Source organism: Ornithorhynchus anatinus, chromosome 5 (genome assembly GCF_004115215.2).
Source record: "Ornithorhynchus anatinus isolate Pmale09 chromosome 5, mOrnAna1.pri.v4, whole genome shotgun sequence".
NCBI lineage: Eukaryota > Metazoa > Chordata > Mammalia > Monotremata > Ornithorhynchidae > Ornithorhynchus > Ornithorhynchus anatinus.
Window position 1 is genome coordinate 82,550,142 of NC_041732.1, and position 25,284 is coordinate 82,575,425.

At 46.1% G+C, this 25,284-nt stretch overlaps 1 protein-coding gene across 6 annotated transcripts in view; it reads left to right on the forward strand.

Moving 5' to 3' along the window:
* Nucleotides 1-23,336, forward strand: part of FBXO15 (F-box protein 15) — a 40,797-nt gene extending 17,461 nt beyond the window's left edge. For 5 of the 6 annotated variants that reach the window (XM_029066319.2, XM_029066315.2, XM_029066318.1 and 2 more), the window contains 7 exons: nt 704-925; nt 1,194-1,403; nt 5,701-5,827; nt 9,595-9,677; nt 12,871-13,016; nt 17,825-17,949; nt 22,354-23,336. In XM_029066319.2, coding sequence (XP_028922152.1) covers nt 704-925; nt 1,194-1,403; nt 5,701-5,827; nt 9,595-9,677; nt 12,871-13,016; nt 17,825-17,949; nt 22,354-22,623 — 1,183 coding nt within the window. In that variant the 3' untranslated portion in view covers nt 22,624-23,336. The remainder of the gene's footprint in view (nt 1-703; nt 926-1,193; nt 1,404-5,700; nt 5,828-9,594; nt 9,678-12,870; nt 13,017-17,824; nt 17,950-22,353) is intronic. The other variant, XM_029066320.2, reaches the window with a different exon arrangement.
* The last annotated feature ends 1,948 nt before the right edge of the window (nt 23,337-25,284 follow it).

A 25,284-nucleotide genomic window follows, 5' to 3' on the forward strand; every position in this document is an offset into this window, starting at 1 on the left:
ATTGTCTCTACCTGTTGCCGAATTGTACATTCCAAGCGCTTAGTACAGTGTTCTGTACATAGTAAGCGCTCAATAAATACTACTGAATGGGAAGCAGCGTGGCTCAGTGGAAAAGAGCCTGGGCTTCAGAGTCAGAGGTCATGAGTTCGACTCCCGGCTATGCCACTTGTCAGCTGTGTGACTGGGCGTGAGTCACTTAACTTCTCTGTGCCTCAGTGACCTCATCTGTAAAATGGGGATTAACTGTGAACCTCACATGGGACAACCTGATTACCCTGTATCTACCCTAGCGCTTAGAACAGTGCTCTGCACATAGTAAGCGCTTAACAAATACCAACATTGTTATTATTATGAATGTCTACCAACTCTGTTTTTCTGTACTCTCCCAAGCGCTTAGTACAATGTTCTGCCCACAGTAAACACTCATTAAATACCGTTGTTTGATTGATTGAGTCAGGTAAAATGCACTGGTGTCCACAGCTCTAGCTAGAGGCTGGGCTGGTGAGTTGAGGAATCCTAATCTCTATCCGAATCTTGCATCAATCAAAATGTTAGGTTAAAAAGGAACTTGCCGGCTGATTGTTGTTTTGAGCAATCGTTTTCTTATATGATGGTGATTCTGCAGCAATAACATTGATTTGTAAGATCCTCTTCTTCTGTTTATAGGCCATAACCACTTATGTCTTCATTTTGTTTTCCCCAGTATGATCTGGTTCAGAGCCTATACTGCTTTCTTTTCACCTAAAATTTCAAAGTGGAAAACGAATCCAGATGAGAAGATTTCCGTTCAAGACAAAGACATTGGCTATTGGAAGAAGGACTATATTATGAAACGAATTGAAGCTGGCAAAAGGATGGCCATTCAGTTCGTCAAACCCATCAATTGTTACACTGGCCTTCCATTTAAGACCAAAGAAGCTATCAAGTAAGCGATGACCTGTTGGGTTTTAGAAATCTAGTGATTGCAAAATGAAACCACTGCTCATCTCTGAGAGAAGCATTTCCTCTCCAAAAGGACAGATAAAGATAGATAAAGAGTCTCTATTCCGGTCAAATTTCACCTAGAAAAATCTCGGAAAGTTTAGGTTTGGCTAGGGAATAAAACCTAAGGTTAACTGTTGTATTCTCAACTCACCCAAATGAACTTTACAAAATTGGTGCCGAGTTTTGGTTTTCATCTCTTCCAACCACAGAGTGTCCGGCCTGAAGTGGGTGATAGTTCTGAAGGACAGAAATGGAAAGGAGCATATTATGGAACAGACTGAGACTTTCCTCAATGACTCCTCTATTACCGTGGTTTGGTATGGACAGACTTGGCCACCTATAGGTTTTCTGTCGGCGATAGATTTGTGTGGCGTCACACCAGTTTTCCTGGACCGTTGTATGGTTCAAACCAGAAATGGGTGAGTTTTATTTCATTGATATTTAAATTATTTGTATTAATGTCTCTCTCCCCCTCTGGACACTAAGCTCACCGTGGGCAGGGAATGCGTCTGCCGTCTCTGTTGTATCGTAAACAAACATCGTACTTGTTAAGTGCTTATGATGTGCCAAGCACTGGTCTAAGCACTGGAGGTAGATGTAAGTTAATCAGGTTTGGACATAGTTCCACATGAACAGTCTGAGTAAGTGGGAGTGGGATTTAATCCCCATTTTACAGGTGAGGAAACTCGAGGTCCGGAGAATTTAAGTGACTTGCCCAAGGTCACACGCAGACAAGTGCCGAACTGGGATTAGAATCCAGGTCTTCTGGCTCCTCGATCCGTGCTCTTTCCACTAAGCCAGGCTTCTCTCAACTGTTTAGTACAGTGCTCTGCAAAATAGTAAATGCTCAATAATAATAATAATAATAATGTTGGTATTTGTTAAGCGCTTACTATATGCAAAGCACTGTTCTAAGCGCTGGGGTAGATACAGGGGAATCAGGTTGTCCCACGTGAGGCTCACAGTTAATCCCCATTTTACAGATGAGGAAACTGAGGCCCAGAGAAGTTAAGTGACTTGCCCACAGTCACACAGCGGACAAGTGGCAGAGCCGGGATTCGAACCCATGACTTCTGACTCCCAAGCCCGGGCTCTTTCCACTGAGCCAGGCTTGATTGATTCATTGGGTTGTTAGAGCTCAGTAGAGTACTGTTGGACTCTGAATGCTTCAAGTTGTCTCGGCTCACGATTACCGAACTGCCATTACCACCCTTCTGGCATTTAGTGACATTTGGTCCGTCAAGACAACTGGGGTTGGGATCTGAGAAACATTTCCAGACATTCCCCAAGCACCCGGAACCTAGGTATAGGAATTGGCGTGATGCACAGAAAGAAATAAAGGAGAAAGCTAAACCCGATCCATTCCAAATGCCTTTATGCTCCTAGACACGCAGGCTCTATGGCGCACATGAAGTACTGTAGAGAGACGGCTGCTGAAATAAACAGAGAGTTCTAAGCCTTCGTATTCACTAATCGGCAAGATTATTAGTCTGCCCTGGAAGAGAGATGAGTAAGAAGAGCCGTGTTTCACTCTCCTGAAATTAAAAGTCTCCCCCAGGTTTACTAATTCGGATGATTTGGAGCGGCGCAGGTCTTAGGCTTCTGATATATGTAGATCTCAGGCAGCAGGGCCTGCGCAAATAGTTTCCCCTTTTCCCTTCATCTTTTGACCTCAGACTGTCCTCAAATAGGAATCTGAGCGTTGTCACCACCAGGCACTGCCAAGAATATTAATTGCATTCATTCCGTGACCTAATATTTGACTAGTGAAAAAGAATTAGGAGATTGTATCTAAAATAATTCTATATTGTCATATCCCTAGATCATAGGAAAGGGGATATTATTAAAGGTTTATTAAGACTCTCTCTCTCTCTGTGTCTCTGGGAAATCACTTGGAGAGAGAGAGTGCAGAACATATAGGTGACTTCAAACCCAGGTTCTAAAATAATGCAACTGATGTCGAGGATTTTATTAATTTGGATGAATATCATTCATTCAATAGTATTTATTGAGCGCTTACTATGTGCAGAGCACTGTACTAAGCGCTAGGAATATACAATTCGGCAAAAGATACAGTCCCTGCCCAGTGCAGCGTGGTTCAGTGGAAAGAGCACGGGCTTCGGAGTCAGAGGTCGTGGGTTCTAATCCCGGCTCCGCCACCTGTCAGCTGTGTGACTTTGGGCAAGTCACTTGACTTCTCGGTTCCTCACTTACCTCATCTGTAAAACGGGGATGAAGACTGTGAGCCCCAGGTGGGACCACCTGATTTCCCTGTATCTATCCCAGTGCTTAGAACAGTGCTCAGCACATAGTAAGCGCTTAACAAATACCAACGTTATTATTATTATTATGGTTCTCTCCATACTCCTTGAGTGAGTTGTACACACTCACTTTTTCTCCTCCAACTCTCTCCTTGACCCTCCGGAATCTGGCTTCCTTCTCCTTCGCTCCATGGAAACGGCCCTCTCTAAGGTCACCAGTGACCTCCATTTTGCCAAATCAGGTGGCCTCTGTTCCATTCAAATCCCTCTTGATCTCTCCACTGATTTAGACACTGAGGACCACCCCCTTCTCCTGGAAGAATGATCTAACCTCAGCGTGAACAACACTGTTCTCTCCTATCTCTCTTACTTGTCCTTCTCAGTCTCTTTTGCTGGCTCCTTCTCCGCCTCTACCATCTAACTGTCACATTGCCTCAGAGCTCAGTTTGGGTCCCTTCTATTCGCCATCAAAACCCACTCCCTTGGTTTCTGTGGAGTGAAGGGGATGGAAGCTAGATTGGAGGGGATCAAGGAGAGAACTGCAGAGGAGCTTGAGACAGCAGGTACAGGCAGCTCGCTCAAGGAGTTTGGAAAGGAATGATAGGAGGGAGATGAGACAGATGATATCTGTTAAGCGCTTACTATGTGCCAGGCACTGTACTAAGCGCCGGGGTAGTTGCAAGCAAATCGGGTTGGTATGCAGTCCTTTGTCCCACTTAGGGCTCACAGTCTCAATTTCCCAATGAGGTAACTGAGGCACAGAGATCTGAAGTGACTTGCCCGAGGTCACGCAGCAGACGTGTGGCAGAGCTGGGATTAGAACCCATGACCTTCTGACTCCCAGGTCCGTGCTCTATCCACTACGCCGGGCTGATCTTCTCGAGAGGTATCGCTGGGAAAGATGGGAGAGTTGAAAAAGGGGCAGGAGCAGGGAAGGGTGAGGTGGGGAAGGGGAGATTTTAGGGACATCACAAGTGACAGTGTCAATTTTCTTAATGAAGTAGGTGGCCAGGTCACTGGGGACAAGGGATGGGGAGGCTGGGAGACAAGGGGTTTGAGGAGGGAGTTAAACGTCTGGAGCAACTGGCGAGGGCGATGAGCCTGGAGGTCAATAAGGTTGGACCCACTGGACTCCAGCCAGCCTCAGACTAAGCAACTGATGGATTGGGCCAAGTTCCTGAATTTGGGCTCGTGGAAACCTCACATCCCGCAGTGATTTGCTTTACTTGCCTTCCCATTGCCCGGGAAGAATCGGTCAGCCTCCTACAAGATCAGCCGGGGCCTAATTTACCAACTAGGACAACCAGTGTTCATTCATTCAGTCATATTTATTGAGCACTCACTGTGTACAGAGAATATATAAAGCAAATGGGAGAGTACGGGAAAATAATAAACACATTCCCTGCCCATAACGAGCTTACAGTCTAGAGGCGGGGAAGACAGACATTAATGCACATGCACTCGGAAGCAGCGTGGCTCAGTGGAAAGAGCCTGGGCTTCGGAGTCAGAGTCGTGGGTTCGACTCCCGGCTCTTCCACTTATCAGCTGTGTGACTGTGGGCAAGTCACTCAACTTCTCTGTGCCTCGGTTACCTCATCTGTAAAATGGGGATTAGCTGTGAGCATCACGTGGGACAACCTGATGACCCTGTATCTACCCCAGTGCTTAGAACAGTGGTCTGCACATAGAAAGCGCTTAACAAATACCAACATTATTATTAAAGGGATACTCTGATGAAATATGCTATTTTCTAATTTGCCTGAAGTGTGTTGGATTTGCCATTTCCCTATATAATGATTATAATTAATTATTAAGGACATATTATGTGCTAAGCACTCTGTTGAGCACTGGGGTGGGTACAAGAGAATCAAATCAGACACAGTCCCTGTCTTACAGTCCAAGGAGGGAGAGCAGGTATTTTGTCTCCATTTTGCAAACAAGAAAACTGAGGCACAGAGAAGTTAAATGACTTTTCCTGGGTCATGTAGTAGACAGGTGGCAAACCTGGGATTAGAGCCCAGGTTTCATAATTCTAATAATTGTGGTATTTGTTAAGCACTCATTAGGTGTCACGTGCTGTGCTTAGTACTGGAGTAGATATGAAATGATCAAATTGTCCAAAGTCCCTGTCCCACATGGGACTCACATTTTAAGGAGGAGAGAGAATAGGTATTTCATTCCCATTTTACAGATAAGGAAACTGCGGCATAGAGAAGTGAAGTGACTTGTCCAACAGTGAACAAGTGGAAGAACTGGGGTGGGAACCCTGGCTTCCAGTCCTGTGATCTTTCCATTTGGTCATCCTGCGTCCATACACCTCTTTGTTTAGGAATATTCAGTGCTTTAAGGTGCTGTTTCTCTAAGGTGCTTTAATGAACTGAAAAGAAACGTAACTATGTTAATGGTGAAACCTACTCCTGCCTTTATTTACCATATTGTGCTTCGTCTTCGAAAGACCGCGGCGACGTTCCCTGATTGCTGAGTACTGTCTGAGTAACCTATCTAGGTCCAAGATGATTGGCTCTGACAGACTCATCCAGCTCTTCCATCTGGCCCCAGGACTCCTTGTTGGGCTCTGGAAGGTAAGATTGGAGTTTCCCATATTCATTTAGTAAGAATGGTGAACTGGCCGTCTCGGTTATATTGTCCCTGACCTCATTTTTCCCCTAATCTGAACGATGGGTAAATTCAAGTACGCGGAGCCCTATGGGATATATCTTTCAAACCAGAACCCGGAGAGGACATTCATTTGTGTATCATACCTTTGCTTCCCGCTTGCTGAGCTGAATTCTGAAGTAACTGAAATATCTCTGCCGTGAAAATGCATCTCGTGGAGGCGGTTGAGCAAATATCAGAGATTTTTTGGAATGAGATGTGTGCAGAATGAGTCTTTAGGAGAGTGATTTGGGCAACAGAGTCAAGTATGGACCGGAGAGGGAAGAGATTGGGGACGGGGAAAACAAGTGGCAGTCTGAGAAGAGAGGAAGGGACAAATTCTAGAGATGTTGTGAAGATAAAACTGACAGGAATTGGTGACTGACTGACTGAATGTGATAATTCCTCGTGGGCAGGGGTCCCGTCTACCAACTCTCTCGTACTCTCCCAAGTGCTTAGTACGGTGCTGCACACAAGATAAGCACTCAATAAATGCCATGGATTGATTAATCGAACTGAGAGAGAGCTAATGCCAAGGATGATGCCGAGGTTGCAGACGTCGGAGACAGGAGGATGGTGCTATCGCCAACAGTGAGGCGGAAGTCGGGGGAGAGTGGCTTTAGGTGGAAAGATGAGGAGTTTGGTTTCAGACATGTTAAATAGGAGGTGTTGGTGGGACATCCAAGTAGAGCTGTTCTGAAGGCAGGAGGAAGTGTGAGTTTGCGGAGAAGGAGAGAGATCAGGGCTGGAGAGGTAGATGGGGAATCATCTGTGTCCTGAAGGCAGGAGGAAATGTGAGACTGCAGAGACAGAAAGAGATCAGGACTGGAGAAGTAGCTTTGGGAACCGTCTGCGAAAGAATGGTAGTTGAAGCCATGGGAGCAGATGACTCTTCCAAAGGAGTGGGTGTAATGGAAAATGGAAGGACATCCAGAACTTGAGAGACTCCCACATTTAGCTGGTGGGAGGTCTAAAGCAAAAGAGAGTGAGAAGGAGAGGCCAAGGAGGCAGGAGGAGAAGGAGAGGGGGAGGGCAGTGTTAAATGAAACCAAGGTAAGATAGTGATCCCAGGACAAGGAGGTGGTGCGTGGTACTGAGAGGTCGAGGACGCACATGGATTTGGCGAGGAGGTGACTTTGGGTAGCCTTAGAAAGAGCAGCTTCAGTGGAGCGGAGGGGGCGGGAGCCAGATTGCAGGGCATCAAGGAAAGTGGGAGAAGAGGAAGCGGGGTTTTTCTATTTTTCTAAGTTGTTGTGGATATTCCTGCATTTATGTAAATGTGTGTCTCTTTCAAATGTGCCCATGGATCATTGTCTCCCTCTATGCTTAGTACAGTGTCTCGTGCTCAGTTCAGTGCCTGGCACATAGTAAGTGCTTAACAAATACCATAATTATTATCATTATTATTATTATTTCCTGTTTGTATATGCCTGTTCTAAGTTTAGTTTTAACTTGTTGATTTCTGCTGGCCTGCTTTTTCTGTGCCTTTAAATCTGAACTGGAAACCAAATATACATTCTTTGTTCAGCAAGAAGCATACGTAATTAAGGCTTTTGTCGGTCACAAGGTAGAAGAAACACGTTTCAGGTTAAATAATAATAATAATAATGATGGCATTTGTTGAGCACTTACTATGTGCAAAGCGCTGGGGGGGATACAAGGTGATCAGATTGTCCCACGTGGGGCTCATAATCTTAATTCCCATTTTACAGATGGGGTAACTGAGGCACAGAGAAGTTAAGTGACTTGCCCGAAGTCACACAGCTGACAAGTGGCTGAGCCAGGATTTGAACCCATGACCTCTGACTCCCAAGCCCATGCTTGGGCAAATAGTCATCCTTTGAAGGGAAACTTTATATTTATCAGTCAGTCGTATTTGTTCAGCACTTCCCGGGCACAGAGAACTGTACTAAGTGCTCGAAAGAGTTCGATATAGCAATATGAGACACATTCCCTGCTCACAGTGAATGTATATGTCTCAAGAAGTGGACGGAGGGTGGGTGAAGAGGCCAGGATAGGAGTATCTAATATGTTTTGTGGAAATGGCTCAATGCAAATTCACTTTTGGTTTTTGCCAAGTCTGAAGTGACCATACTTCCACAAGAGTGGTTGGCGATTCAAAAAAAGGAGAAGGAATAAAGCATGAAAGGGAGGAAGGAAAGGTTTGGGCAGGGAAATGGAGATGGAGGGAAAAGGGGAAAGAGAAGGACAGATGGGAAGAGGAAGAGGGATGATGGGAGGGATGAAGATAGGACGGGATGGGAAGAAGGAGAGGTGGGATCCGGGGTAGTTGAACTGAGTGAGGTAGGGAGAGAGAGAAAAAGATCCATGGATGTCAGTCATCTTTACTGAGCGCTTTCTGTGAGGAGAGGGCTGTATTAGGTGCTTGGGACAGTAGAATATAATACTATAACAGACACAATCCCTACCCACAGCGAGCTTACAGCCTAGAAGAGGCTTACAATCTAGAGTACAGGCTGGTATCTACAAACTCGCACTTGCTCCCACACAAACATAGAAAGATGTATCCAGTGTGGTTTTGGAGTGGGGCGAGGCACGATGGTAACAGCAGATTGTCGTCATCGTCGTCGTGACCGTTGCCAACCTTCCCCCATCCCCTTGGGGGTCCTGACTACTTCCACGGCTGCTGGAGATTTTGGGCACAGCCATTTTACCTACCGTGCTAGCTGAGTTGGAGACCGCCGGCGAGCAGACCTTGGAAGCGGCAAGAGGGAAGGGTACTCTGCATCAGTACTCTTCTCCTCTCCACTTACTTGTGTCCCAGTGCTCCCCGCCACCGCCCAATATATAGTAAATGCTCCATTTTCTGTTCCAGTGGCTTGGGGAAAAGCCCGATTAGACTGTAAGCCCGTCAAAGGGCAGGAACTGTCTCTGTTACCAATTTGTACATTCCAAGCGCTTAGTACAGTGCTCTGCACATAGTAAGCGCTCAATAAATACTATTGAATGAATGAATGAATGCCTTTTCTGGCATGGGCGTGATTTGGCCATATCTCTTACAGAGTCCTTACTTGTTTGTCCTCCCGGTCCAGGTCACAGAATTGGCTGCCTTGCCCAGGCAAGTGCATATGGGCCATCATTCTTCCTGTCAGCAGTGAGGAAAGGGAGAAATCTGGGGGTTTGTTTGCTTCTGAAGTGGAAGTTGATAGGTAAACTGAGAAAATGTGCCATTTTTATATTATGGGCTCGCTAAGTTATAGGAAGCAATAATCTGGAGATTGGAAAATGATTTTTGATTAATAAGTAGAGCACTGATGATGACTGAATGAAGGATATTAATTGATACATATGGGCCATTTATTCTTCTTAATGGTTTCCCTTCTTCTTTACATAGTGTTCATTATAAGACTTTGGAAGCAGCAAATATTTGTTTTCACAGAATCATCATACACAGTCAGTTTTTCAGTCACTTCCAAGTGCCCCCATACTTTATAATAAGACTGCTGGGACAGTTTGTACTGAAACGTCCTGGGGATTGTGGCCCACCTGTCAGTGTGACATATGAAATAGAAAGGATATATTAGCAGTAATAATACATGAGCACTCTGCTAATCTTACAATAATAAGAAATAACACATATCTGAAAGATTGATGTGCTGTGTTCTTCAAGAAGACCTTGTGAAAAATTTGCTATTCCAGGTGAAAAATGAATTCTTTGTAATTAATTTTTCAGCAAGGGAAGGAAATGGCTTTTGTTATGGCGAATCTTCATTGTCATCATCTTCTGGAGAGGAGCATTTTGGGCTCAGGCTTGGTGTATGTACAATTTATCTTCTACATCTGAGGAATAAAAGTAAAATAAATTAGCTAGTTAAACAGCTCTGTAGGCTTGAAATTTTTTTTTAAAAGATTCTGGTGACCTGCTGAAGTAATTCACAAGAACATTCTTGTTTTGTTAATTTACTTCGTTGGGCGATAACCTGTGATGAGAGAGTTATCATACAGAGAGGTGTAACGCTATGTCTTCAAGCTGTTTTTTATGGTATTTGTTAAGTGCCGGGCATTGTAGTAAGTGCTGGGATAGAATTTACTTCCTCCTCTTAACTGTTTACCTGAGGAAAGAGCGTTTTGTCTCCCCTGTCCTCTCCGCCGCCCTGGCAGTTGGAGTTAACGTCCCTCATTCTACTGGGAATTGAAATTGTTTTCTTGAATGAATTGGACTCCTATTTGTACTCCTTTCATTCATTCGTTCAATCATTTCTATAGAGTGTTTACTGTGTGCAGAGCACTCTACTAAGCACTTGGATAGTACAATACAGCAATAAAGAGATGTGTAACCTTTCTGAGCTCCAGTAGGCCAGGGCAGGAGCTATCAGTCTGCACCCTCTCCTGCTTGCAGGTGATGAAACAACTTGGCCTAGTGGAAAGAACATAGGAATGAGTGTCAGGAAACCTGGGTTCTAATCGCAGTTCTGTCACTGGGCTTCTCGGTGAAGTTGGACAACACCGGCCAGATAACTTGGCGTTATCCTTCATTCCTCCCTCTCCTTCAACCCCCAAATTCGGTGTGCCATCGGATCCCGTCAGGTCTCCCCTTCTAAAATCAGCCTCTTCTTCTCCACCCGAAGAGCCACCTCACTGTCCTGGCAACTCTCGTTATTATTATTACTGTTCTTATTGCATTTATTAAGTACTTACTATGTGTCAAACACTACTCTGAGCACTAGGGGTAGATGCATGATAACCAGGTTGGACGCAGTCCTACCTGGGACTCACTGTCTTAGTGGGAGGGAAAATAGGCATTGAATCCCCATTTTACAGGTGAGGAATCAGGCACGGAGAAGTGAAGTGACTTGCCCAGAGTCACATAGTGGTGGAGTCAGGATTAGAGCCCAGGTCATCTGACCCCCAGGCCTGTGCTCGTTCCTCCAGGCTGAGCTGCTCCTCAGTGGATAGATCTTGCTTTGACAATTACATCAGCCTCCTTGCTGATCTCTCAGGTCCAGACTTGCCGTTTTCCAGCCCTTCACTTTGCAACCAGAGTCATTTTTCTAAAATGTTGTTCTCCAAACGTCTCCCCACTTCTCACCAACCTCCACTCGTTGCCCCTTTCTCTCCACATCAGAGAGAAGCTCCTGACCATTGGCATTACCGTTCTGTCCGCTCATGCTCTCCATACAGATTCTAAAAATAATAATTAGTAGTAATAATTAGAGCATTTGTTAAGTGCTTACTATGTGCCATGTTCTAAGTGCTAGTAATCGGGTTGGACACAACCCCTGGCCCGCATGGGGCTCACCGTCTTAATCGCCATTTTACAGATGAGGTAACTGAGGCAAAGAGAAGTTAGGTGACTTGTCCGAGGTCTCACAGCAGACGAGTGGCCGAGTCGGGATTAGAACCCATATCCACCGACTCCCAAGCTCATGCTATTTCCACTAGGCCATGCTGCTTTCCCAACTACATTCCAGCTTGCCTTCTTCATCTCTTTCCAGGTAATCTCCTCACTGGACCCCATTTTCATCTTCTCCCCCCCCCCCCCGCCCCCTGCCGCTGACCACTTGCTCCTCCTTTCCTCCTGGAAATCCCTTCCCCTTCACATTTAACAGACCACTGCTCTCCCCATCTTCAAAGTCCTTTTGAAATCATATCTCCCCAAGGAGGCCTTCCCCAATTGATTCCTACTCTCCCCACTTTATATTTCCGTGGTTATCATTTCAACACTTCTGTGCCATCTAAGAACCTCAATCAGTGATATTTATTAATAATAATGTTGGTAATTGTTAAGCGCTTACTATGTGCAGAGCACTGTTCTAAGCTGCTGGGGTAGATACAGGGTCATCAGGTTGTCCCACATGAGGCTCACAGTTAATCCCCATTTTACAGGTGACGTAGCTGAGGCACAGAGAAGTGAAGTGACTTGCCCACAGTCACACAGCTGCCAAATGGTGGAGCCAGGATTCGAAACCATGACCTCTGACTCCCAAGCCCGGGCTCTTTCCACTGAGCCACGCTGCTTCTCTAATTTATTAGAGAATTTATAATTTATAATTATAATTAAATTATAATCTATTGAGTGATTACTGTGTGCAGAGCACGTTATTAAGCACTTGGGAGAGCACAGTACAGCAGAGGTTTTAGACGAGCTCTATGCTCAAGATCTTACGTCTAGAGGGAGAGACAGGCGTTAATATGAATAATTCATAGATAGGTTCATAAGGGCTGTGGGGCTTAAGCACTCATTTCTTTATCCTCACTTATTTCTTCCAATCTGTGTTTCTTCCCATCCTCTTATCTATAATGACTTTAGGTCCGTCTCCCCTTCTAAAAGATTGTAAGCTTCTTGATATCAGGCATCACGTCTACGTACATATTTTACTCTCCCAAGCATTTATTATATCGCTCTGCATACGGTGTTCAATAAATATAATTTTTTAATCATATTTGTTAAGCACTTTCAGGTTTCCCACAGTCCATGTCCCCCATGGGGCTCACGGTCTTAATTCCCATTTCTCAGCTGAGGTGACTGAGGCCCAGAGGAAGTGAGGTGTCTTGCCAAGGTCACACAGCGGGCAAGTGGCGAAGGTGGAATTAGAACCCAGGTCCTAACTCTGACTCCCATGCTCTATCCATTAGGCCAAGCTTGCAGCTCCTTGAGGGCAGGGATCAAGTCTATTAATTGTATCGTACTCTCCTTGGTGTTTAATATGGTGGTCTACAAGCCGCAGGTCCTGAATAAATACTTATTTTAATTTTATGGTATTTAATAAGCGCTTACTGTGTTCCAGGCACCGTACTAAGCACCTAGGTAAATGCAAGCTACTCAGGTGGGGCCCAGTCCGTGTCCCACATGGGGCTCACGGTCTTATTCCCCATTTCACAGCTGAGGTAACTGAGGCGCAGAGAAGCGACTTGACCCAGGCCACAGAGCAGACAAATGGCAGAGTGGCAGGGATCAATACAACTGATTTATTGATTCCGTATAACACTGTTTATGTTCTTGTCTAAGCCCGTATGCCGCTCCTCCTCACAACCCTTTTCTGGATGACCTTGACCCGCAGTATGGATTGCGTGGCTATCAGCTCCATATCGACCTGCACAGCGGGAAGGATAAGTACCTGTGTGGGACCTTCCACAATCTCTGCAGCAGGAAAGGTAAAGTCAACTAGATTTGGACCCACCCGTAGTTCAGGAAGGGAGGGGAAAAGTCAAAATCTAGTTTTGACCCAACCGTAGTTCAGGAAGGGAGGGGAAAAGTCAAAATCTAGTTTTGACCCAACCGTAGTTCAGGAAGGGAGGAGTTGGGTTGTTTTTCTCTCCGTTCAAGCATTCCGAGACTGTGGGATGACCCTCTCTTGTGGAAAGCAACGTAAGAGCTCCTGCCTTTGAACCGTTGATCCCAGCTCTGCCACCTATTTGCTGTGTGACCTTGGGCAAGTCACTTAACTTCTCTGTGTCTCAGTTTTTTCAGCTGTAACATGGAGAGTCAGTACCTTTTCTCCTTCCTAGTTAGACTATGAGCCCCATGTGGGACAGGGACTCTCTCTGATCCGATCAATTTGTATTTACCTCAGCACTTAAGACAGTTCTTGACATAGAGTAAGGATTTAATGATTACCATTAAAATAGTAGTGTATTTGTAGTAGAATACTGTAGAATGGGATTTAGGCTTTTTTGATGTTCGAGCTTTGTCCGAAGGCAGGCTATATATTGTAAGTCACAGATTAATTTTTGTGCACAAGGTAAGATGATATTTAACTGAATTATTTTTTGCCTATCAACATACTTTTAATTTTACTTGGAGTGCAGAATTAATTACTCGCTCTATTCCTCTTTTAGAACTATTGATTATTTTGAATGTAATTCATTTCTAGTAATTATATATCTGGATCTTCAGTGCTCATTTTCAAAATCAGCGTGTGTCGTTTTCAAAGCTTCACATTTAGGGCTGATTAAATGGTGCCCCCACCCAAATTAGAACCATTGATTATTTTGAATGGAATTCATTTCCACTAATTACGTAGCTGGATTTTAAAAGTTCATTTTCAAAATCAGCGTGCGTCATTTTCAAAGCTTCACGTTTAGGGGCGGTTAAATGGTACCTCCCAAAATTGCAGTGGAAAAAGGTGTAAGGATTCTATACTCAGACTGTAAACTCGCTGTGGGCACGGAAGTGTCTGCTAAATTACAATAGGTGCTCAATAAATACAAGACTGACTGAATATCGAGAATGCACAGTAGTTAGAGGCATTCAAAATGCCACTTTAAAGGTGACAGATGGGTTCCACTGAGGTAGTAAGGCCCTTTCTAGGTATCCATGTTTCTGAGAACTCATTTCTAGTTCTCAGTTTCCATTTCTGAGCCTGCTTTAGAGGGAGCAAGTGTAGCCATGGAATAAAGGCTTATTCTCAGCTCCCTCTTCTGCCCATAGCTTGTGGCTGAGGCCACACTCTATACAGAGCCCTACACACACTAAGGCCGAGGAGGGAGAGTCAGGAGAAGGTATAGGGACTATTTTCTTCCTCCAGTCGTTTCAGCGATCGGAAAATATCTACGTGGAATTACTATTTCTTGTTATATACTACATACCGTTCTATGTACGACAGAGTTGTCCTTCTATTCACGGCCAGCCTTAAAATGGAGAAAAGTGGGAAGTGACAAGGATATTGAAGATGATAGAGACTCTTTGAGTTGGCTGGATAACAATAATAATAATAATGTTGGTATTTGTTAAGCGCTTACTATGTGCCAAGCACTTTTCTAAGCGCCGGGGTAGATACAAGGTCATCAGGTTGTCCCACATGGGGTTCACAGTCTTAATCCCCATTTTACAGATGAGGTAACTGAGGCACAGAAAAGTTGAGCGACTGGGCCGAAGTCACACAGCTGACAAGTGGCGGGGTCGGAATTGGAACCCACAACCTCTGACGCCCAAGCCCGGGCTCTTTCCATTAAGCCACGCTGCTTCTCTAAGGACAAGGAGCTGGGTCACGGCCAGCCGGAGTGCTAACTTTTCAGTTCAAACAGGGGAATGAATTTGGGGTAGGGTTTGGGAGAGCTCTGCGGGACGTGGATTTGGTGATGGAGCGTTGAGGAGACAGGGCCCATCAAGGATGAAGTGCGGGGGGAGGGGTGGTGAGAAAAATTGGAGGAACTGAAAAGGAGGAATAAGAGGAAAGAAAGGATCAATCAGTGGTATTTACTGAGCGTTCACTATGTGAAAAGCACTGTACTAAGCACTTGGGAGAGTACGATACAATAGAATTAGCGGACACGTTCCCTGCCTACGATGAGCTTACAGTCTAGAGGGGGAGACAGACATTAGTATGAATAAATGAATAATTTATAATATAGAGTTTGCAGATGTGTACCTAAGTGCTCTGGTGTTGGGGGTGAGGTGAATATCAGATGTCCCAAGGTCACAGAGGCGAGGGCATAGATGATGAAGAAAGGAGAGGCTCACTGTGCCTCGTTCATGCCCGTGTAAATTACAGATAGGGAAGGCAACCAACACTAAGGATAGGCACGTAAGTGCTGTGTTTGGGGTGGATAATTCACAAAAGTGTTTAGGGAAATGGACTTATGGGTGAACCAATAACGAGGGACGACAGGTGGGAGGATGAGCGATTCGAGAAGACTTCCTGGAGATGTGTCGAGCTTTGTATAGAGGAGCAGTGTGGCTTAGTGGGTAGAGCACGGGCCTGGGAATCATAAGGAGCTGGGTTCTACACCTGGCTCTGCCACATATTTGCTGTGTGACCATGGGCAAGTCACTTAACTTCTCTGGGTCTCAGGTACCTCATCCCCACGTCCCCCTCCAGTTATCGCCCTATCTCCCTACTACCCTTCCTTTCCAAAATCCTAGAACGAGTCGTCTACAATCGATGCTTAGAATTCCTTAACTCCCATTCTCTCCTAGACCCCCTCCGATCTGGCTTCCGTCCCCTCCACTCTACCGAGACTGCTCTCTCTAAGGTCACCCGCGACCTCCTTCTTGCCAAATCCAATGGCTCCTACTCCATTCTGATCCTCCTTGACCTCTCTGCTGCCTTTGACACTGTCGACCATCCCCTCCTCCTCCATACCTTATCTCACCTCGGCTTCACGGACTCCGTCCTCTCCCGGTTCTCCTCTCGCCTCTCTGGCGGGTCATTCTCGGTCTCCTTCGCTGGAGCCTCCTCCCCCTCCCATCCTTTAACTGTCGGAGTTCCTCAAGGGTCAGTTCTCGGCCCTCTTCTGTTCTCCATTTATACTCACTCCCTCGGTGAACTCATCCGCTCTCACGGCTTTGACTACCGTCTCTACGCAGATGACACGCAGATCTACATCTCCGCCCCTGTCCTCTCCCCCTCCCTTCGGGCTCGCATCTCCTCCTGCCTCCGGGACGTCTCCACCTGGATGTCGGCCCGCCACCTAAAACTCAACGTGAGCGAGACTGAGCTCCTCATCTTCCCTCCCAAACCCGGTCCTCTCCCAGACTTCTCTGTCACCGTCGATGGCACGACCATCCTTCCCGTCTCTCGGGCCCGCGATCTCGGTGTCATCCTTGACTCGTCTCTCTCGTTCAACCCACGCATCCTATCCGTTACCAAGACCTGCCGGTTTCACCTCTACGATATCGCCAAGATCCGCCCTTTCCTCTCCACCCAAACGGCTACCTTACTGTTACGGGATCTCCTTATATCCCGGCTAGACTACTGTGTCAGCCTTCTCTCTGACCTCCCTTCCTCCTCTCTCGCCCCGCTCCGGTCTATTCTTCACTCCGCTGCCCGGCTCATCTTCCTGCAGAAACGATCTGGGCATGTCACTCCCCTTCTTAAACAACTCCAGTGATTGCCTATCGACCTCCGCTCCAAACAAAAACTCCTCACTCTAGGCTTCGAGGCTCTCCATCACCTCGCCCCTTCCTACCTCTCCTCCCTTCTCCCTTTCTACCACCCACCCCGCACGCTCCGCTCCTCCGCCGCCCACCTCCTCACCGTCCCTCGGTCTCGCCTATCCCGCCGTCAACCCCTGGGTCACGTCCTCCCGCGGTCCCGGAACGCCCTCCCTCCTCACCTCCGCCAAACTGATTCTCTTTCCCTCTTCAAAACCCTACTTAAAACTCACCTCCTCCAAGAGGCCTTCCCAGACTGAGCTCCTCTTCTCCCTCTACTCCCTCTGCCACCCCCCCCTTCACCTCTCCGCAGTTAAACCCTCTTTTTCCCCTTTTCCCTCTGCTCCTCCACCTCTCCCTCCCCATCCCCACAGCACTGTACTCGTCCGCTCAACTGTATATATTTTCATCACCCTATTTATTTTGTTAATGAATTGTACATCGCCTCGATTCTATTTAGTTGCCATTGTTTTTACGAGATGTTCTTCCCCTCGACTCTATTTATTGCCATTGTTCTCGTCTGTCCATCTCCCCCGATTAGACCGTAAGCCCGTCACACGGCAGGGACTGTCTCTATCTGTTGCCGACTTGTTCATCCCAAGCGCTTAGTACAGTGCTCTGCACATAGTAAGCGCTCAATAAATACTATTGAATGAATGAAAGTGGGAAAGGGATTGTATTCAACCTGAACGACTCTTATCTACCCCAACACTTAGAGCAATGCTTGGCACATAGTAAGTGCTTCCCAAGTACCATAAAAAACAAAATAAGATGTAGTCGGGGAGGGAGTTCCAAGAAGGAATGTGGGCGTGAGCAAGGGGTCGATGATGAGAGAGATGAGAGCGAGGTTCCCTGAGAACATAAAATAATTACAAATAAGAGGTAAGAGAAATTGGAGAAGATGGGTATATAGATGAGAATGTTATTTAAATTGTAGATTATGAAAAAAGTTTGGAAGTGGTGCAAAGTATTGAGGTGGTATTTGGCAGGATGTAACTCGGGGAGAAGAAAAATGAATCAGGAAAGGCTTTGATTTGCTGTGTATTCTATGGATCTGGAGTAATGATTTTTTTAAATTTTTATTCAGATTACATTCAAAATGGATACCTGAAGCTCGTAATCATAAATTTTAAGAAGAACGCTCAGCATCTCCCCATTAATAAAAATATCGGCATCTTCTGGAAAACAGATATTTTTGAAGGCAACGTACAGGTAAAGGTTGTTCCCAAGATACCTTGGTGATTGGGAAGCCATTGCCATCTGTTGAGCAGTTGTGCCGTGAGGAAGGCCGAGGCGTCTAAGACATTAGCTGGAGGGCCGAGTCTCTTGAAGGCCTGCTGTTCCCACCGCCGTGTATGGGAATCTGCAGTTCTCGATTTGTGGCTGCAGAATTCAGGGGCGGAGAGTGTAAAGAGAACTAACATAACACAGTTTTCGAGTCTGGGTCTCGACACGGCATTTTGTCAGCAGCAACTTTGATTGTAGCTGGATGTAGAATAGGCACAAATGGTCTTGATCTAAGCAGGTCGAATGTCAAAGCTCATTCAGTAGGGTGCACCTTTAAGTCTCAAGTGGAACTGAAATTAGAATTATTCAAAAACAAGTCCCTGAGTACTTACATTAATAGCGGGAGGTCTTAGCATTAGAGAGGTTTGAAAATGATGGGTGTAGATCTAGTCCTGGGAACATTCCCGCCCGGGGGGCGGGGAGAGGGCTGTGGGTGTGAGAAGAGTTCAGGGCTGTGGTAGCTTCTCAGCGTTTGATTGGCGCATCCCCTCACTTTCCTAGTAGCTGGTTCTTTGGAGAGATCTCTTGCTCCGTTGTGATTTATTACTGTCATCTTGCCCATTCCCCAGTCAGTACCTTCAACCAGGGTCACAGGCAGATATCACCAAGGGGAGCCAACTCTTGTTTGCCTGCTCTTCGGTCTCCCGGGGATTACGCACTGTGAGTTACAAACGGCCCTCGACGGGATCAAACCGAGGGCAGTTCAGCAGGGAGGGGCCAGGCTAAGCTCAGACACAGGTTCAGATGAATTCTCCAGTGGTTTGAGCTCAGAGGTAGAAACCTGGCCACTTATCCTCAACTTTCCCCTCCACTTTGGAGAGTATTTTCCAGTCAGAGCCCCTCAAGGTTCCAAGATATCATCTGCCACCGTTCACTGACTGGCGAGCAGCACGGCTTAGGGAAAAGAACACAGAGCACTTGGGTTCTAATCCCCGTTCTGCTGGGTCACTTTGCTTAAGTCACTTAGTCACTTAGTTGGACAAGGCTTCTTGGAGGAGATGTGCTTTTAATAAGGCTTTGAGGATGGGGAGAATGATCGTCTGTCAGATATGAAGAGGGGGGACGTTCCAGGCCAGAGATTGGATATGGGAAAGGGGTCAGCGGCCGGATAGATGAGATTCTGACACAGTGCAGTGCTTTCTCTAGGGGACTGAAATGTGCAAACTGGGCCGTAGTAGATCAGCGCGGTAAGGTAGGAGGAGGCGAGCCGATCGACTGCTCTAAAGCCTACGGTAAGGAGTTTCTGTTTGATGCAGAAGTGGACGTGCAAACACTGGAGGTCCTTGAGGAGTGGGGGAACACGGACTGAACGGTTTTGTTGAAGAGTGATCTCGGCAGCAGAATGAAGTAGGATTTGGAGTGGGGAGAGGTCAGTGAGGAGGTCGATGCAGGATTCAACACGAGTTAGGATAAATGCTTGGATTAACATGGTAGAAGTTTGGATAGAGAGGAAAGGGCGGATTTTGGTGGCGTCGTGAAGGTTGAACCGACGGGATTTGGCAACAGATTGAATAGTTGGGTTGAATGAGAGAAATGAGTTGAGGATATGGTCAAGGTTACAGGTTTGTGAGACAGGGAGAATGATGGTGGTGCTTACAGGGCTGGGAAAGTTGAGGGGAGGATAAGGTTTGGGTGGGAAGATGAGGAGTTGTGTTTCATACATGTTTGAGATGTTGGCGGGACATCCAAGTAGCGATGTCCCGAAGGCAGGAGGAAATGCGAGACTGCAGAAAAGGTGCAAGATCGAGGCTGGAGATGTAGATTTGGGAATCGTCCATATAGCGATGGTTGGTGAAGCCATGAGAACAAATGAATTTTCCAAGGGAGTGGGTGTAGATGGAGACGAGATGGGCACCCAGAACCGAACCTTGAGGGACTCCCACAGTTTGCGGTGGGGAGGCAGAAGTGAAGCCCACGAAAGGGACCGAGAATAAGCACCAGAGAGATAGGAGGAGAACCAGAAGAGAACAGCGGCGGTGAAGCAGAGATTGGATAACGTTTCCAGGAGAAGTGGGTGGTCGACAGTGCCAAAGGCAGCTGAGTGGTCGAGGAGGATTAGAATAGAGTAGGAGCCATCGGATTTGGCAAGAAGGAGATCACTGGTGACCTCTGAGAGGACAGTTTAGGTGGAATGAAGGGGATGGAAGGCAGATTGGTAGGGGTCCAAGAGAGAACTGGAGGAGAGGAAATAGGGACCGTGGGTTTAGGCAACGCACTCAAGGAGTTTGGAGAGGAAAGTAAGGAGGGAGATGGGATGTTAACTAGAGGGAGCCATGGGGTCAAGGAAGGGTTCCTTTTAGAAGAGGGGAGATGTGAGCATTTTTTAGCAAGCAACATCAGTATTGCATTAAATAAGTAGATAAGTGATCCCTGAGGTTGTCTGGAGACTATGTCATTGTACAAGGGACTTTAAAGAAGCAGAAATTTAGCGGAGGTAGATGAGGCAGGAAAGAATGCTTTCGTTTTAGTGAGACAGAGCAGCGAATAAATAAATAAAAATGTCTTTGGCTCAATTCCTGGACTGGCATTGGGGTAATCTCCTACTGTGTCATTCCTGGTGGGTAGGTTCTCTCAAGTCCATTTGTTTTCCTGATGGCATCTCTTTGGAGACAAACAAAACTTCGGAGCTCACAAAATAGCAGATTAGTCTCCCCACGGGACTCTTGCGGTAGTGTATTTCTCGAGTCCAAAGAAAATCATCTAAAATTATTTAAGAAAAATAAACCAGTTCTCACAACACATAAATGATAGAGAAGACATTTAAACAAATCGTACTTTCTGGAGAAAATATTTACCCATAAGGGTTTTACAAGGAAGAGGCTTGGCTCTCCCATTGCAAGAGACTGGTAAATAAATGAGTAAACTAAGTGTTAGAAAATCTCACCCTGAATCCTAAAGTTAGAGAGCCCACTCTTTAGGGACTACAGAAAAGATTACTGTTGAAGTCAGTAGGTGTTCTTCTATAGGATTTCTAAACTTAGGGCTGTATAATAATAATTAATAGTTATGGTATTTGTTAAGCGCTGACTATGTGCCAAGCACTGTTCTAAGCACTGGGGTAGATACAAGGTAATCAGGTTGTCCCAGGTGGGGCTCACCATTTTACAGGTGAGGTAACTGAGGCACAGAGAAGTACACTGACTCACCCAAGGTCACGCGGCAGAAGAGTGGCCGAGTCGGGATTAGAACCCGGGTCCTCTGACTCCCAAGCCCGTGGTCTTGCCACTAGGCCACGCTGCTTCTCATGCTGCTATATCATTATGAAGTAGCTGTGATAGTATTTATTGAGTGCCCATTCGATGCATCATACCGTGCTAGGCTCTTGGGAAGTATAAAATGGAGAAGTGACATGTTCCCTGCCCTCAAGGAGCTTACAGTCTAATGGGGGAGACAGACATAAAATTATTTACAAATAAAGAGCTGAGGACGGGTATAAATACGTACCCAAGTTCAAGGTGGGGGCAGCGGGTCAGTAAAGATTTGGGGTGCTGGGAACTAATTGGGGGAGGCTTGTTGGAAAAAGTGGGAGTTAAAGAGGACTTTGAATGTGGGAGAGAGCTGCAGTCTGTAGGATTTGGGGAAGGAAGGAGTTTGGGACCCAGTAGAGGGTTTGGAAGAATGGAGGCATGTCTGTCAGGCAGCACTTCAGCGCACGCTCTGTGTGGAAGAGGGTAGTGTAGATTGGAGAGGGGAGAGGATGGACAGCAGCAAGGAGACTGACGCAAAAGTCTTGCTGTGCTACGGATGATGTATCATTAAGCGTTAACAATCAGTGGTATTTATGGAGCACTTACTGTGGGCAGAACACTGTACTAAGCACTTGGGAGACTCCAATAAATGATCCCTGTCACAAGGAGCTTACAGTCAAGAGGGGGAGAAAGACATTAATATAAATGAGTAATTATGGACATTGACATAAGTGCTGTGGGGTTCAGGGTGGGGTGATTACCAAGTGCCCGAAGGGTTCAAGTGTAAGTGCAGAGACCACACAGAAGGGAGAGGGAGTCAGGGAAAGAGAGCTTAATCAGGGAAGGCCTCTTGGAGGAGATGTGACCTTGATAACGCTTTGGAGATGGGAAGAACGGTGGTCTGGTATATATTGGTGGGGAGGGAGTTCCAGGCCAGAGGGAGGTTGTGGGAAAGGGGTCAGGGGCGAGATAAATGGGATAGAAAAACAGTGAGCAAGCTGGCGTGAAGAGTGAAGACTGGGTTGTAGTAGGAAATCATGAAGCCGGGAGCAAGCCGAACGCTTTAAAGCCGATGGTGAGGTGTTTCTGTTCTATACGATTGGCCTTGCGAGTCCTTCTTTGTGATTTTTTCTTTTCATAGAACTGCTGTGTAATGGACGTTACCCTGTTGGATGAAATAGAGAAACCTTTCTGGTGTTTCAGTTCCCCATTCACCATATATCCTGTTTCTCAACCTTCTGACCATTTAAACAACGGGGTAAAGAACTTCACTGGAAGCTACGTGGACCCAGAAGGACGAGTCCAGCTGAAGCTCATCTGGATGGACATGACAGAAGAATTCTACATTGTCAACTTGGTTCTTTACATCAGCATTAAAAAAGTGAATTGGTGGTTTGGAACAAACTACTGAAAGTCAGCGCGGAATCAAACTACTTTTCTCTAACTGGTTTTGTTTGGATTACAGAGGAAAAGAAAGTTAGTGCTCGTGGTAGGATGTTAAGAGTTTTCCTTTCTTGTCGCAAACAAGGAATTTTGGTCCAGTGGGATCCACTGTCTTTCACGTTGATCGTTGGAGGATCCTCGAACCCCGACAGCATTCAACACCGAACACATTTTCTAGAAACATCCAAAGTGTATCATGAATCTTATTTGGGGAATTGTAAACGATCCGGAGTCAAGACTGCTTAAGGGATGTGTGGTGTTAATATAAATATGCGATCATTAGTTCTGTGTCTTCTAAACTAGTAAGAACTAAAAACCCTAACAGAACCCCGAACGTAATAACTCCAGGAAGTCCATTTGAACTGGAGAATGTTTCCCTTAAATTCTGCCAAGTCAAGATTTCTTAAAGATCAAGTAGATAAGTAATCTTCTAAATTATCCAGAGAACATGTCACTGGACTGGTAACTTTTTATAAAAAAGACGTTATACCAAAGTAGAGATAGATGAGCCCGAAAGAATGTTTTCATCTTAGTAAATTTGAACAGGATATAAAAATGTATTTGTGACTCCAAAAGTGTTCTGCATATTTTTGATGATGTAGTCGTGTACTTTCATAGCACTTTGTTTCTTGTGGGTTCTTATAAGGCGTGAATAAAGTTTCTTAAGTAGTGCTCAGTTAAGTTTTTAGTCTGATGCTCCCTCTGCATTGAGGTTTTCTGTCATCATTCTCCGTTTCACTCATTCGGTAGTGTTTATTGAGTTCCAGAATTCGGTCCCCTATATTAGGTCAAGTCTCCTGATATTGAAACTATGCTCACCTCAACAAGCTCCATCGAGTGCGATATTGGGAGGAGGATTTTTGAACGACAGCGAGAGATCGAAACACTGCTGAATGTTGAGTTGAATTATGCAACCGAAAGCAAGGGGGACAGAGGAAATCTTTTATGGGCTCAACGAAACAGAGCCTCAGACAATGCTCCGTCTCAGCTCACAGATCAGAACCACTTGCGGAGGGGAGACCAGCGTCTTCTTTTTGTTTTTTTGAGCAAAATCTTCATAAGTCTCCTCTAGACTCGAAGCTCCTTATTTACAGGGAATGCGTCCACTACTTCTGTTGCCTTGTACTCTCCCAAGCACTGAGCACAGTGCTCTGATCACAGTATGCACTCCTTAAAGACCATTTATTGATAAGGATTGAGAGACGAGGAGGCAAAAGGAAAACGTGCCAGTTGTAAACGTCAAACATGACAATAAGGGACAATCTTCATGTCTCACATTGGATCACCCTGTGGGCCCCCCATTGGGTTTTTTAGCCTCACATGCGCTCTTAGGTGAATTTTACCATGAGTGACATCTTTGAATACGAGGAATCAATCCACCAATCAGTGGTATCTGTTGAACATTTAATAATAATAATGGTGATATTCGTTAAGCGCTTACTATGTGCCAAGCGCTGTTCTAAGCGCTGGGGTAGATACAGGGTCGTCAGGTTGTCCCACCTGGGGCTCACAGTCTTAATCCCCATTTTACAGATGAGGTAACCGAGGCCCAGAGAAGTTGTGACTTGCCCAAAGTGGTAAGTGGCAGGGTCGGGATTGGAACCCACGACCTCCGACTCCCAAGCCCGGGCTCTTGCCACTGAGCTACGTTGCTCGCAGCCCATAGGGCGAGAAAAGTGACCAGGCACCAAATACACATGAACGGGGAAGATTAAAAAGATAAATACAAAGAAGCAAGGTAAGGAAACAAGCAATAAAAGCCGCTAGGCATGATAACAAAAAGAGCAGTTTGAAGGCTCCTAAGCGTGCCAGGAGGTAATAAGTGGCTAATGCTCCAGACTCTTCCAGGGCATGAGATTTGGTTCTCTTCCCGATATTTTCAGTGTCTGACCCCCTCCAGGGCTCTCTGTGATCTGGATCGTGTCGACGAATGAGTGTGGAGTCTCTTTCGGCGGTGCCGATGATCACCTTAAGCTGCTGGCTCTCCCGGGAGCTCCTTGGATCTGGGAAAAGAATGCAGACAGGAGCCTTACAGCTCCAGTTACGGCTTCGGTTCCCTGCCCCGAGAGCCAAGCCGGTCTGCTTTAGCTCACTCCGCACTTGGGGTGAGCTCCTCTGGGCCTTGAATCCCTCCTCTCCACCACTAGCAATCAGTTGTTAGTGGCCGGCAGCCTCATCTTGAGCTGGCTGGGGCTGGTTGCTTATCATTTCTCGGCTTGAATTCCCCAGTCTGGAGAGTTCTGGAAGTTGCCGGGTCTTTTGTTCCGGCCAGATGATTGCCCGGGGACATCCCGGGCTATATTCAGACTGGATCTGTGCGGGGCCAAAAGGCAACTGTAGCTTGGGATGAGTATTTTTATGGTTTCTGTTAAGCTCTTATTCTGTGTCAAGTTTCGCTCTGAGAAATGGGATAGATACAAGCTTATCGGGCCAGATTCAGTCGCAGTCGCACACGGGGCTCCCGGTCTAAGAAGGAGGGAGGACGGGTATTCAATCCCCATTTTATTGCTATTGTTCTTGTCTGTCCGTCTCCCCCGACTAGACTGTAAGCCCGTCATAGGGCAGGGACTGTCTCTATCTGTTACCGATTTGTTCATTCCAAGCGCTTAGTACAGTGCTCTGCACATAG